Below are 14357 nucleotides of genomic sequence, written 5' to 3'. Positions count from 1 at the left end.
AGATCGAAAATCCGCGACATTTTCGACATACTGACTTTCGGAAACAGCACAAATAGTTAACTAATCCTTCACACAAAAAGAAGATGTGGTCTTTGTCGTAAGGAATGCAACAGCCTTTTGATTTATTTGCCCTTGACGACTAATCAAATCACTTGATAAACCTATAGTCCTTGTCATATAACCCTGTCATTGTACATTTTCGTTGTAGTAGAATAGGCCTGCCATTCGATTATCAACACTTTTACGATTGGTCAGCGGTATATAACTATAAACTATCTTATTGATTAACACAGAATTTTACCTGAAATCTCGCGCAAACTTGATCAAGGTCTGAAGTGCTGAAAACTCAAACTCTGTTTTAAGAAATCGTCGAACTTGGGAAAATCGTTATCGTCATTAACAAATTCTGCGCCTCCATTATTGTGTGATGATTCCGGTTCTTTTTTTAAATCATTGTAGAATATCGATGGGTATTGAGGTCGTGATGATGGGTCGATGGTGGAATCCATGTTCTCCGGAGGAAAGTAAGGCGAAGGTGAAAAGTCGGTGATGGATAAGATGGCGTTGTGTAACCGTAAATCAGTGATTCGGTGTAGTAAGCTGTAGGAGAGACGGAAGTAGGGCGGTCGTAACTGGGAGTCTTCTTAGGAACGTAAAGTGGAACATAAGGCCTGAATGCTGATGCATGGTTGTAAATAATCGGAGCGAAATAGCTGTGAGCTGGAATAGGGAAATGTGGCTTAGAGTTGTGATTTGCTGTTTTGTGATTTGATTTCGGTTGATTTGGCTTGTTGGGCCATCTCATTGGCCAGAATTCACTGTAGCGCCCGTTGGGGTTAAGTTCGTCAAACTCCTTTGTCTGACCACTTCCAAAGGCACTCATCGAGTTTCTGTTTTTATCTTTTTGAATCTTCGCGCCGTATTCTTTCGCCAAATTGTCGCCATCGAGCCCGACAACTGCCTCAGCTAATTGAGTCAGTAGGACAGGAACTAAAATCTGTGTAAAATTTGCATTAACCAAACAGTTATTATGTCAGTCATTTTTTTCTTTGAATGATTTTTGCTAACTTACTTTGAATATGGCGCGTTTCATATTTGCAAAAACTTATTGATTTACGTTTGTATCTTGTTATCCGGTTTTCTTTGAAGACACTGCGTTGAAGTTGAGCTCGAAAACTCGAATGATGGATGAATGTACGACTACCACGGACTTATATCCATTGGAGAAAGGCTCCACTTTTTTCTCAAACCGTATAAGATGCCTGTCCTCCGATGCCCGTATAGTTTTAAACTGATTGTATAGCTTTGTAATAATTTTATATGTTAATCACAACGACACATGAGCACTGTAACTGTATGGTCTGAGCTAAGGCAACACTCAAAACTGAGTAGGCCTTTCAATAAATAAAAAAAAAAAAAAAAAAAAAATGCCTGTCCTCAGCATTTTCACTTGTCGCATTGTCCCTCGTTGCTTTCCCGATCACCGTCGTCTGTGGTTTTTCTTTCTGGCCCTTCTTCTGCTAATCAGCTCTTCTTGCTGTCATTTCCAACTTTCAGTGGTTGTTTTGAGCTGACAACTGCGGCTCGTAACTTTTATTTTTAAGCTGATCCATCAACATAATTTTTCAGAACGAAAACGAACCACAGAAAAAAAGAGAGAAAAATTCGCCTGACATCAGCAACACTCTTCTGGCAATAGATTAAGTTTAATTGGACTCTCTAGGCGATACACATGTAATAACGAACCCCGGCCGCGACCCTCATCTCTCACGTATTATCGGAATCTGCCGAACGTGAATCACATAGCCTCCATCCTTACGAGCAGTAGCGCACTCACACAACAGCGCACACACTGTGTGGGTATATCCAAAACAACAACAAACTCTGATGAGGTCACTAACCCGACTATCAGACAGTTTTTTTTATTATTGATTTTTTTTTTTAGCTTTTTTATAAAATTAATGATATGAAAATATGTAATAAAATAACTTTCACTTTTTTTTGCGCGAATTTATCAAAAGAAATTTCCCAAAAAATAAAATTGATTCAAATCTTACCTTATTTGGCGCGCTTGAAATGTACAATTTGTTTCCCCATTTTTCGCACACTAGTCGCCAAATTTCAACTAATTTTTCCAGAAATCGAGCGCACTGAACGTCGTGATTTTTTTAGTCGACGAAATTTTTTTTATTTTGTCTAAAACTCCCCAGAGAGAAAAAAAGGAAAAAGCCCAAAATGATCAAAACACGTCCGCTCTCGTGAACGGACGTGAGCCAACTGGCTCTCTCTCTCAGCTCCGTGCTGTGCATGTGTGGCGCCCACTGCTGGGCCGTCCTCTCTCTCTTCTCCGTTCACAAAAGAAGCCCAAACGAAGCCCTTCGGGGGCTTCACGATGGCGTCAGCTTATAAGTCTCTTCTTTTATTTTCCCCTTAGTAAGAAAAAGCTTCTTCTTCTTTTCTTTCACGAGTTCTTTTCTACATGTACGTCGTACTACACATGCTGAATGTGTCTAGAGCCAAAGAGTCTCTCAAGTCTATACAAGTCTCTTTTTTTGGTTCTAGCCGCCCGGTATTAGTACATGAATAGAGCAGAATCAAGTTGCCGAAACTCTCGGGCGCCTCTAGAGATGGTTGTGTAGACACAAAACTAAAATAACAGTGCAACGGAATAATAATAATACCAACCGAATCTTTAAATGCATCCAGAGACTGTTGTAACTTAATTAACCTGTGACCCGCTAGATATTTGAAACATATGCAGTGTATAAGTTCATGGGGACTTTCAGCTTCCCCCGCCTTTATTATAAAGTAGGGTTTAGCCGCTGTCTCATTTTCAACTTTTTCCTACTATTTGTTGTTCCTGCTGAACTATTTTTCGTAACCCATTTTTTTTACTTTTTATTTAGATCAACAGCAATCCGTTTGATGGGAGGAACTGCCAATGTCCATCTAAGTGTGGGTGCTGTACTATTGACGTTTTGAAGACTATCCCGTCTGGCGTATTCAACTTTTCTGTGGTTGTAGCCCCTGCATGGATGCCTGGCCGATGGATGCCTGGATGATGGATGCCTGCATGGATACCTGGCCGTATTTCCCAGGCAGCTAATAAAAAAAGGTAGGACAACTTTTATCTCTATTTCTTCCTTTTAGACTATTTGGTGGCGTTGATTATATAAATCGAGCCTATACAGACCAATGATTATTCCTGAGCTTATGTCACTAGATAACGCACGGCTTGGCGATTTTGTACCTCACAACATTTTTTGGCTGTGGATAAGCAATCAAATTCAAAATTAGTTGAACTTAAACAACCTTGAGAAAAGTGCAAGTCGGAAATGAATTTGTGACCAAGTTGAGGGAGGGTGATCCGGTTTTCACGCCCAGGTGGATGACGGTCACGCTCAAAAGTTCTTGTTATTGTTGTTGTCAAAATTGTTGGGTTTGGTTATTCGCGTTTGACGTTGCACATTTTTTGCCGCCGATGGATCTTGTCTCTCGCCAAGAAAAGCGCAGCAACGCTCTTTTAAATTTGTTTTGTCGGCGAATGCAAATCAGAACTGGTCCTGCACAGAGCTAACGCAACGTTATTTTTATGACAAAATTAATGAATCTTTCTGTTGACGACAATGTTGAAGAAGCCTTTATTTGTTTTGGTCGGTGTACAAAATGCCACTCGAAAAAGGACGCTTATCTAAACATTTGCATGAGAAAAATTGAATATCTACAGTTTTAAAAAACCATAACAATTTTAGTCGTAGGAGGGCTCTATAGGGGTATCCCAATCGCTCACTGACTGGCAAGCTTCGGGCAAGGCGTGCAGTACCGGGGACTTCCATCACTCGATTCGTTCAAGAACTCTAGACTCGGTTGGATGGCCTAGGCGATAGGTACTACTTTCTCGGTCATTAGATTTTCGGCAGCGGTCTCGATAACAGTTCCGTGGAATCTGACAGGAAGATTATCTATGGGATAGAACAGCCATCCAAACCCGACATTTTTCTTAGTTGACATGATTTTTTTGCACGAGTCGGTCGACTGCTGGAAGGGCGAAAACGATGTCTCAAGGAAAGAGTTATACGGCAAACTAAACAACAGTAGTTGTTTGTTTGTTTTTGTTTTTTCAGTTTGTTTGGCTTTGTGTGGGGGATTTTGTGCCCGTTCGATGCCTTGAGGCAGAGTTTTTTTTTTCCTGATCAAAGATTACCTCAGGTTTTTTTCTCTTCCTTCAAGTGTCAACAGCAACGATCCCTCCGACAAACTATAATTGTCGTCCACGGTCAATCCCATGTTGAATTAACAAATCAATTATTTCATTTAAATTGAAACGTCGATAATGCCTACGTAACAAAGTTAGGGCATTCCATCCTTCATTGGTTTTGCAATTGATGTCGATTCCGTATTGAATTAAAAGTTGAATGATTTCAATTAAATTATCGTGTTTATAATAACGACATAAGAAAAAAAGAACATTCCATCCGTCGTTGTTTTTGCAATTGACGTCGATTCCGTGTTGAATTAAAAGTTTAATGATTCCAATTAAATTTTCGTTGTGATAATGACGACATAATATAAGAAGAACATTCCATCCGTCGTTGTCTTTGTAATTGACGTCGATTCCATGTTGAATTAAAAGTTGAATGATTTCAATAAAATTTTCTTTTCGGTAAAAATGACATAAGCAGAGAAGAGCATTCCATCCGGTGTTGGTCTTGTAATTGACGTCAATTCCATGTTGAATTAAAAGTTGAATGATTTCAATTAAATTATCGTGTTTATAATAACAAAATAACATAAGAAGAGCATTCCATCCGTCGTTTCTTTTGCAATTGACGTCTATTCCGTGTTGAATTAAAAGTTGAATGATTCCAATTAAATTTTCAGGTCGATAATTACGATCTAATAACATAAGAAGAGCATTCGATCCGTAATTGTTCTTGCAATTGATGTCGATTCCGTGTTGAATTAAAAGTTGAATGATTCCAATTAAATTTTCATGTCGATAATGACGACATAAGGAGAGAAGAATGTCCCATCCGCCGGTGGTTGTGGAATTGATTTTGATTCCGTGTTGAATCAAAAGTTGAAGTATTTCCAGTAAATTATTTTGTCCATTGTTTTTTTCGTTTGCCAGATAATGAAGGGGTGACCTTCCTTCTTTATTTGTGCAATTGAAATCCACACCTTCTTGTAGAAAATGTGTTACTTCTTTCAAACTTGGATAGGTATCACGGGAACATAAGGCGAACAACTGGGTTTCAAGTTGACTCTAAAAAGAATATGAATAACTTTTAATTGGTTTACCTAAACAGTAATAGTTAAAGGCTTTACTTTAATTTGTTTGAGAAATTCTGCAACTTCTGACGATGTTATTCTATCCGCGATATTTTCCTTTAGCATTCTCAGGATCAGTTCACGTGCACATACCGATTGTATTTCTGTTTAGTTGAAGCATATTTGATTTTATTTCGTCATATTTAAAAGTCTATTTTGATTTAAATTAACTTACTATCCAGATTAACTGGTTTATTTTCAAGTATGTGGGTGTGAATTTGATGACGCAAACCGAAAGGATGACGGCCATCTAGTAGGAAGTAGCCGAAGACGAGGCCTTCTGAAAACACATCACTTTGGATAGTTCCTCGTTTAACTGTTGACGTTGTTTCACTTTCAGACGGGCTCAATTCTTCGTCAAAAAATAAGTTCAGAATTTCAGGTGCTAACCAGTCAAAAGTACCTCTGACTCCACTCATAGAGTAAGACCCTCGCTCATTCACTGGTTTACACAGTCCAAAATCAGCCCATTTCAATAAAACGTCTCCCTTTTTGGGATCTTCCCAGATCAGGACGTTTTCAGGTTTGAGATCGCGATGCACCAGTCCCATTTTGTGAATATACTCCAATCCGACAGCTAATTGATAAAGGACCGTTAGCGATGGGGGCATCGGCTCACGGTATGTATTCTTGTGCCCGTCTTTCAAAAATAATTTTTCCAATGAAGCGTTGCACAATTCAAGATAATAATATCTGTAAATAGTCAATCAAAGGCATTTTTCACTCATTTTTTCATACTTGTTTTGTTGGTTTTTGTTTTTTACCTGAAATTTGCGTCACTCTCGGCGTGAAACAATTTGATTACATTCGAGTGATCAAGTCCCTGCAACGCTTCTTCTCCTTGTGTGTTGCTTGCGATATGAATTAATTGAATTCGCTTGACGGCCACCGATTTTTCACGCCATATACCTTTAAATACGATTCCATAACGCCCTTCACCCAACTTGTTGTCGAGATCCAAATTCCTCACTTCGTTCGACATTTCCAATCAATCCGATATTTCTGAAATTTAATTATTTGTTAAGGTTACGTAAATTGAATGTATGCTCTTCGATTTTCACCAGCTAAATGAGTTGACTGAGTAATTAGTATCAAGGAATTCTGGTGTGAGCGTTGTCGTTCAGACCACAGCTTTATCATTTTGTATTGGTTACCTTGGCGATTTTATCAAGGTAAATCAGCTGATAAAATTTGTCAAGATAAATTCTCAGTTCAATTTTGCTTAGCCTATGTCACTTGCAGGAGATCAGAGGGATATTTAATGGAGCCAATAAAACTTCTTGTTATCTTATTATTTACAAATACGCTTTCATTCTTATAATTAAAAATCTGATTAAAAATTTCCGAAAAACAGGTAGTTTGATGGGGTAACTGAATTCAGGATTGGGTTCCGAACATCGTTGATTTTACCAGTATTCCCGTGACAAGTTTAAATAGCGAAAATTCATTGCCGAAGCAACTATAGCAAACTAGAAAAGTCCCAACTTTCGTTAAGAGGTGGGTCATGATCTGTAGAAAGGGTCAGATCAATTTCCTCCAATCAGAGCAGAACATCGAGGGAATCTGCAGTAGATCAATTTGGTTTTGGTTTTACAGCAGATACATTTTGGTTTCAGTTTTATTATTCACTTTGCATAACAACAAATTTGAAAAAATTAAAACAAGAGAAATCAGCTCCTCTATTAGGCCTATATTTACGGTTCATAAAGTGGGTAAGGCTATCTAACATGCATTGAAGTGATACAGAGGATTTGGGCGGGATTTAGTTATAATATACTATTATGCTAAAACGGACATTGTAAAATATATTGGGTCCATTCTTTTTCGATGCGTACCTTACCGCAACACCCTGCGATGTATTGCACAATTTGATGTCGTCTTTCTTTTCTCATTTCATATGCGATGGAAGTTAACGTATATGACGTCACAACGCAACAATTTTCAATTAGAAGTCGAATGATTTCATTTAAATTTTCCTTTTGATCACTTTGGCACAAGGAATGCATGCATTTTTTAAAGTCGTTGTAATCTTTCTCTATAGGCCAATAAGACCACAAGCCATACAATTTATTATTTCTTTCCCAGTCTTCTTTATCATCGACTTCCATTTCATGCTGAAGAAAAATTTGAACAATATCAACTAAATTGTCTTTGGTGTAGAATTGACACAAAATATCAAGGGCTCTTCTTCCAAGGCTACCAATGCAGTTGACATCGATTCCGTGTCGAATCAAAAGCTGTATTAAGTCAATTAAATTGTCTTCTTGATAAAATGTGCATAAATAATGTAAAGCATTATTCTTGTAATGGTCTTTGCAATTCACTTCTATTCCATATTGAATTAATAGTTGGGTTATTTCAATGATATTTTCTTCTTTATAATATCGAAACAAATAGTTAAGAGCATTGTGTCCATTATAGTTCTTGTAATTGACATCGAATCCGTGTTCAATCAAAATTCGAGTAATTTCAATTAAATTTTCATTTTGATAATAACCATACAAAAGGTGAAGGACATCACCCCTTTTGTTTTCCTCGCAATTGACTTCGATTCCGTGTTGAATTAAAAGTCGAATTATTTCAATTAGATTTTCTTTTTGATATCTTGCCAAAAATAACAAAATCAGAGCATTCAATCCGTTTTCGTCCGTTTCGCAGTTGATTTCAATTCTGTGTTCAATCAAAAGCCGAAAAATTTCAATTAAATTTTCATTTTGATAATAGCGAGACAAACAGTGAAGTGCATTCCACCCGAGGAAGTCTTTGCAATTGACGTCGATTCCGTGTTGAATCAAAAGTGGAATTATATCAATTAAATTTTCGTTTTGATAATTTCGGCACAATAAAGTAAGTGCGTTTTCTTCGTTATTATCCTTGCAATCAACTTCAATTCCGCTTTCGATCAAAAATATAATGATTTCAGTTAAATTTTCATTACGATAATTACGGGTCAAACAGTGAAGGACATTTGATCCGTTGTTGGTTTTACAATTGACATCGATTCCTTGCTGAATCAAATATCGAATAATTTCAATTACATTTTCATGTTGATAAAAAGAAGACAAACAGTGAAGTGCATTCCACCCGCTTGAGTCTTTGCAATTAACGTCGATTCCATGGTGAATCAAATACTGAATAATTTCAATTAAATTCTGCTTTTGTTTACGTTGACACAACAACAACATGAGAGCATTCCGTCCAAAGCTATCCTTACAATTGATGTCAATTCCATGTTGAATCAAAATTTCAATTATTTCAATGAAATTCTCTGATTCCTCATTGTCACACAAAAAAATGAGAACATTATCTCCGCTGTCATCCGTGCAAGTTACACTGATTCCGTGGTCAATCAAAAGTCGAAGGATTTCAATTGAATTTTTCAGTTTGTTGTGATTCTTGCAATCGACGAAATTTTTGTTTTGACACAATGAAATGAGAGCATTCCATCCGTAGTTGTTTATGCAATTGATGTCAATTCCGTGTTGAATTAAAAGTCGAATTATTTCAATCAAATTTTCTTTTTCATAATCTCGACACAATGAAGTTAAAGAATTCCATCCGTTTCTGGGCTTGCAATTGACGTCGATTCCGTTTTGAATTAAAAATGTGACGATTGCAATTAAATTGTCTTCTTTATAATGATTAAATAATAAAGTTAGAGCATTATCTCCGTAGCTCTCCAGGCAATTGATTTCCATTCCGTGTTCGATCAGAAGTCGAATTATGTCTATTAAATTGTCTTTCTTATAATTTCGACAAAATAAATGCAAGGCATTTGATCTCATGTCAGCCAAAGTGTGGCTAAGGTTGGCGCCATTCTTTATGAAGTGCCGCACTATTTCAACCAAATTGTTATCGCTAACATCCTTTTTTGCTTTTGCCAACAATAGAAGTGGAGTCCATCCTCGATGACAATTGACAAAGTTGACATCCACCCGTTTTTCCAGAAAGTATTTGATATCCTTTAAACTAGGATAAGTATCACTCGAACATAAGTCCATAAACTGTTTTTGTGTCACAAGCTTTACAACATATGATATATTTAGTTATTATTTATTTATTATTATTTCTCACTTTAGTTTTTACCTTTTCGTAAAGTAGTTCAGCGACATCTGACGAATTGATTCGATCTTCCGGCTTTTCTTTTAACATTTTCTTGATTATGTCATACGCACATGGTTGACATTCTGTTCCAGTCAAACGAAACATAAGTTTTAATGAAATTTCCGCATGATTTATGTGATCAACAAGGTAGTACTTACTATCCAGATTCATTAGTTTGTTTTTAAGGATGTTAGAGAGAATTTTATCACGAGAACCGAACGGATGAAGGCCATTGGAAAGATAATATCCAAAGACAAGGCCTTCTGCAAACACATCGCTTTGGATTGTTCCCCTTTGCGTTATTTTATCTCCCTTGTCTTCGAGTAGTTTCAATATCTCTGGGGCTAACCATTTCTCTGTCCCTTTGATTCCACTGAATACAGTACGATTCGGCCAGAAAATATTTGGCCGAATGCAACAAAAATTATTTGTATGATTCGGCCGCTGTCCGAATGTTACACAAAAATTTGTATGTTTCGGCCAGTGGCCGAATTACACATAAAAATTTATATGATTCGGCCATCCTTTTTTTTCGGCCAGCACAAGTTTTTCGGCCAAAAAAATAATTTTCGGGGACGTTGAAAAAATGTAACTGGCCGAATCGTATATTAAAATTTGTATGATTCGGCCGGATTCGGCTTGTGGCTGGGATCCGCGCCACTCGCGGATGGTGTTGGAACCATAGGTATATGGGAGGTATTAGAGGCCAGGATAAGGGCAAATAACAGGGAACGAATAAGTTGAAAGTGAAAAAGTTAGCCATTAAGTGATTTTAATTTTTACACATATTTTTACATTCGATTAGTTTATCATTCAACCACGACAATTTTTTTGGTGTAAAGAACAGCTACTCTTTTCAGCAACTTGTAGCTCCCATTCTTTTCTCTACTTTCATCGTAATTTTCCCACAAACGAAAAAGTTTGGCTTGCATCAATTTCGGATCAAGTCTTGTGTGGCGAGTGGTCTGATTTTGCTTTAAATAAGCTTCCTCTAACTCAACGAACTCGGATTCCAAAAAGAGCATTTGCACAAGTTTATAGAAATGCAGCCCTGCGCCTTTTCCCTTCTTGTTTAGTTTATTGTGCCAGCCTTCAGCATCATTATTCGTCCGAATTATTTGAAAGAATACGGACCATGCTTCTGGTGACCAAATACCTGGCTGCATCCAGTTATTGTCTATGTAGTTAAAGAATTTGTCCAGCAAACCAATTTTGAGGTTTGCGGCCTTTTTCTTCAACTTTAAGAATACTTTTCTAATTTTGGTTGATGGAAGAAGGTGAAGGGACATGGCACGTTTGCACAAAACTTTAACTCTGGAATTGGAGTGATAATGAGGAACCAAACCAATTTTTTTCAAGTTCCGGAAAAGAGATCGAGTCCAATGGAAGGCACAGCCTAACAGCTTTACGTCCGGAAAAACTTGCTCGAGTGCCCGCCATGTTGCTCGTTCGAAGTCCGTGAAATTTCGGGAGAAATTTTTTTGGCCGAATTGCATATTTTTTTGTTTTGGCCGAATTACATATTTTTTTGTTTTGGCCGAATCATACAAAAAAAATACCGTGGCCGAATAAATAAAATACAAAAGTTTTTAGCCGAATGCGATTTTATTTCATTGTTTGATTCGGCCTTTGGCCGAATACAACATAAAAAAATGTAGAATTCGGCCAACGGCCGAATCATATAAAAATAATTACATTATTCGGCTAAAATTATTGGCCGAATCGTACGGATACCTCCCACCATTCCACTCATAGAACAAGTTCCTCTTTCATTCACTGGTTTACTCAGTCCGAAATCAGCCCATTTCATTGTTTCTTGGTTTTCTCGATTCTTAATAATTAGAACGTTTTCCGGCTTGAGATCACGGTGGATCAGTCCCTGTTTGTGAATGTATTCCAGGCCAGTAGCTAATTGGTAAATGTTAAGTAATTGTATGGGCATTGGGTGGGCCTTCAAGAATTTTTCTGGGTCGTTGTCTTTAGATAACATTTGGTCCAACGTGCCATCACACAATTCAAGACAGTAATATCTAGAAATAGTTGTTTTGTTACCTCATCAGCTCATTGATCTGCTTAGATGACGTATCTTACCTGAAATTATCGTCACTCTCGGCGTGAAAAAATTTTACGACGTTTGGATGATCGAGTTTTTTCATTGCATCTTCTTCTTGGTTGCAGCACTGATGTAGTTGAATTCGCTTGATGGCCACTGTTTTTCCATCCCAGGATCCCTTGCAAACGATACCATAACCTCCCTCCCCTAATTTATTGTGGGGATTGAAAATCAGCGACATTTTCGACATACTGACTTTCGGAAACAGCACAATAGTTATGAAAAACTAATATTGTATTCCTTCACACACAAATAACGATGTGGTCTTCTTTGTTAGGAATGCAACAGCCTTTTGAATTATTTGCCCTTGACGACTATAATCAAAGCGATAAACCTAGTCCTTCTGCTGATCAGCTCTTCTTGTCATTTCCAACTTTCAATGGTTATTTTGAGCTGACGACTGCGGCCCGTAACTTTTATTTTTAAGCTGATCAATCAACATCATTTTTCCGAACGAAAACGAACCACAGAAAAAAAAGATAATAATTCGTCCGAGATCAACAATCTTCTGGAAATTGGTTACGTTTAATTGGACTCTCTAGGCGATAAACATGTAATAACGGACCCCGGCCGCGACCCTCATCTCTCACGTATTATCGGAATCAGCCGAGCGTGAATCACATACCCTCCATCCGTACGCGCACTCAAACAACAGCGCACACACTGTGTGGCTATATCCAAAACAACAACAAACTCTGATGAGGTCACTTACCCGACTATCAGACAGTTTTTTATTTTATTATTGATTTCTTTTTTCTTTTTAGTTTTTAAAATTAATGATTTGAAAAAATGTAATAAAATAACTTTCACTTTTTTTTGCGCGAATTTATCAAAAGAAATTTCACCCAAAAATAAAATTGATTCGAATCTTACCTTATTTGGCGCGCTAGAAATGTACAATTTGTTTTCCCGTTTTTCGCACACTAGTCGCCAAATTTCAATCAATTTTCCCAGGAATCGCACTGAACGTCGTGATTTTTTTAGTCGATGAAACTTTTATATTTTTGTCTAAAACTCCCCAGAGAAAAAAAAATGAAAAAGCCCCAAATGATCAAAACACGTCCGCTCTCGTGAACGGACGTGAGCCAACTGGCTCTCTCTCTCAGCTCCGTGCTGTGCATGTGTGGCGCCCACTGCTGGGCCGTCCTCTCTCCTCTCCGTTCATAAAAGAAGCCCAAACGAAGCCCTTCGGGGGCTTCACGATGGCGTCAGCTTATAAGTCTCTTCTTTTATTTTTCCCTTTACAAAAAATAAATTAAGAAAAAGCTTCTTCTTCTTTTCTTTCACGAGTTCTTTTTCGACATGTACGTCGTACTACACATTCTGAATGTGTATAGAGCCAAAGAGTCTCTCAAGTCTATACAAGTATCTTTTTTTCTGGTTCTAGCCGCCCGGTATTAGTACATGAATAGAGCAGAATCAAGTTGCCGAAACTCTTGGGCGCCTCTAGAGATGGTTGTGTGGACACAAAACTAAAATAAAAGTGCAAGTGTGCAACGGAATAATAATAATAGCGACCGACCGAGTCTATAGATACATCCAGAGACTGTTGTAACTTAATTAACCTGTGACCCGCTAGATATTTGAAACATATGCAGTGTATTAGTTCATGGAGACTTTCAATTCCTCCCCCCCCCCTGCCTTTATTATTCAGTAGGGTTTAGCCCCTGTCTCATCTTAAATTTTTTCCTACTACTTGTTGTTCCTGCTGAACTATTTTTCGTAACCCATTTTTTTACTTTTTATTTAGATCAACAGCAATCCGTTTGATGGGAGGAACTGTCAATGTCGGTCTGAATTACGGATCTCGTCATCCCCCCCCATGTTAAAATGTCCTCGTGTACTAGCTACACCCATCTGAGTGTGGTTGCTGTATTGACGTTTTGCAGACTATCCCGTCTGGCGTATTTAACTTTTCTGTGCTTGGTTGGAGCTCCTGCATCGATGCCTGCCCGTATTTCCCAGGCAGCTAATAAAAAAAAGGTAGGACAACTTTGATCTCTATTAACTTCCTTTAAGATTATTAGGTGGCGTTGATTATATAAATCGAGCCTACATACCAATGATTTTTCCTGAACTTATGTCACTAAATAACGCACGGCTCGGCAATTTTGTACCTCACAACTTTTTTTGCCTGTGGATAAGCCGGGGATTAGCGATCAAATTCAAAAATAGTTGAACTTAAACAACCTTGAGAAAAGTGCAAGTCGAAAGGTAATGTGTGACCAAGTTGTAGGGAGGGCGATCCAGTTTTCACGCCCAGGTGCTGCATGGATGACGGTCACGCTCAAAAGTCTTGTTGTTGTTGTCAAAATTGTTGGGTTGGGTTATTCGCGTTTGACGTTGCACATTTTTTGCCGCCGATGGATCTTGTCTCTCGCCAAGAAAAGCGCAGCAACGCCTGTGTCAGGGCTCCCTGCCGTCGCTGCATCGAATGATTAAGTTTAAGCTAAGACAAAGAGCTGACTTAACACGGGTTTTGAAGGGAACACACGTCGATACTGTATTCCTAGTTTTGCCACAATTTAAAGATGTAAGACAATTTACAAGGGACTTGACTGACAGGGAGTCGGGTGCCACGCCGGCCCGTATCTAACAAAGGGACAAGTCGAAAGAGAGAGAGGGCCGGATGCCAGCCGACCCGTTCGAAAGGTGTAGAGATTTGACGTACGTCTCAACAGAACTGTGAGACAGAAGTGAAGAATTAAACATAAAAAGCACACAAAGAAGACAACGAAAATATAAGAGGAATGGACACTTCATTGTTTCTAATGCGCGCTGATGCGTTGCCAAACGTAGCCTTTTAGAC

At 38.1% G+C, this 14357-nt stretch overlaps 3 protein-coding genes across 3 annotated transcripts in view; all 3 read right to left on the bottom strand.

Moving 5' to 3' along the window:
• The window catches only part of LOC124315508 (serine/threonine-protein kinase/endoribonuclease IRE1-like), a gene marked incomplete at its 3' end in the record, with an annotated part of 50322 nt that extends 43929 nt beyond the window's left edge, over positions 1–6393 (bottom strand). The window contains exon 1 of the mRNA XM_046781241.1: positions 6096–6393. Within this exon, the coding sequence (XP_046637197.1) occupies positions 6096–6313 (218 nt within the window). The remainder of the gene's footprint in view (positions 1–6095) is intronic.
• A 423-nt stretch (positions 6394–6816) lies between these two features.
• Positions 6817–9789, bottom strand: LOC124314696 (putative ankyrin repeat protein RF_0381). The gene is made up of 3 exons (XM_046780007.1): positions 9594–9789; positions 9418–9518; positions 6817–9353 (listed from the first exon to the last, which is right to left on the bottom strand). The coding sequence occupies exons 1-3, from the start codon at positions 9604–9606 to the stop codon at positions 7116–7118; spliced, it is 2352 nt and encodes a 783-aa protein (XP_046635963.1). The 5' UTR covers positions 9607–9789; the 3' UTR covers positions 6817–7115.
• A 1342-nt stretch (positions 9790–11131) lies between these two features.
• Positions 11132–11821, bottom strand: LOC124320183 (cell division protein kinase 2 homolog). The gene is made up of 2 exons (XM_046782865.1): positions 11527–11821; positions 11132–11465 (listed from the first exon to the last, which is right to left on the bottom strand). Exons 1-2 carry the CDS (start codon positions 11736–11738, stop codon positions 11132–11134), a joined length of 546 nt encoding a protein of 181 aa, XP_046638821.1. The 5' UTR covers positions 11739–11821.
• Between the last annotated feature and the right edge of the window lie 2536 nt (positions 11822–14357).

Source organism: Daphnia pulicaria, chromosome 1, assembly GCF_021234035.1.
Source record: "Daphnia pulicaria isolate SC F1-1A chromosome 1, SC_F0-13Bv2, whole genome shotgun sequence".
Classification (NCBI taxonomy): domain Eukaryota; kingdom Metazoa; phylum Arthropoda; class Branchiopoda; order Diplostraca; family Daphniidae; genus Daphnia; species Daphnia pulicaria.
Note: the sequence above shows the minus strand (reverse complement) of the source record. Positions and strands in the feature narration are given on the sequence as shown.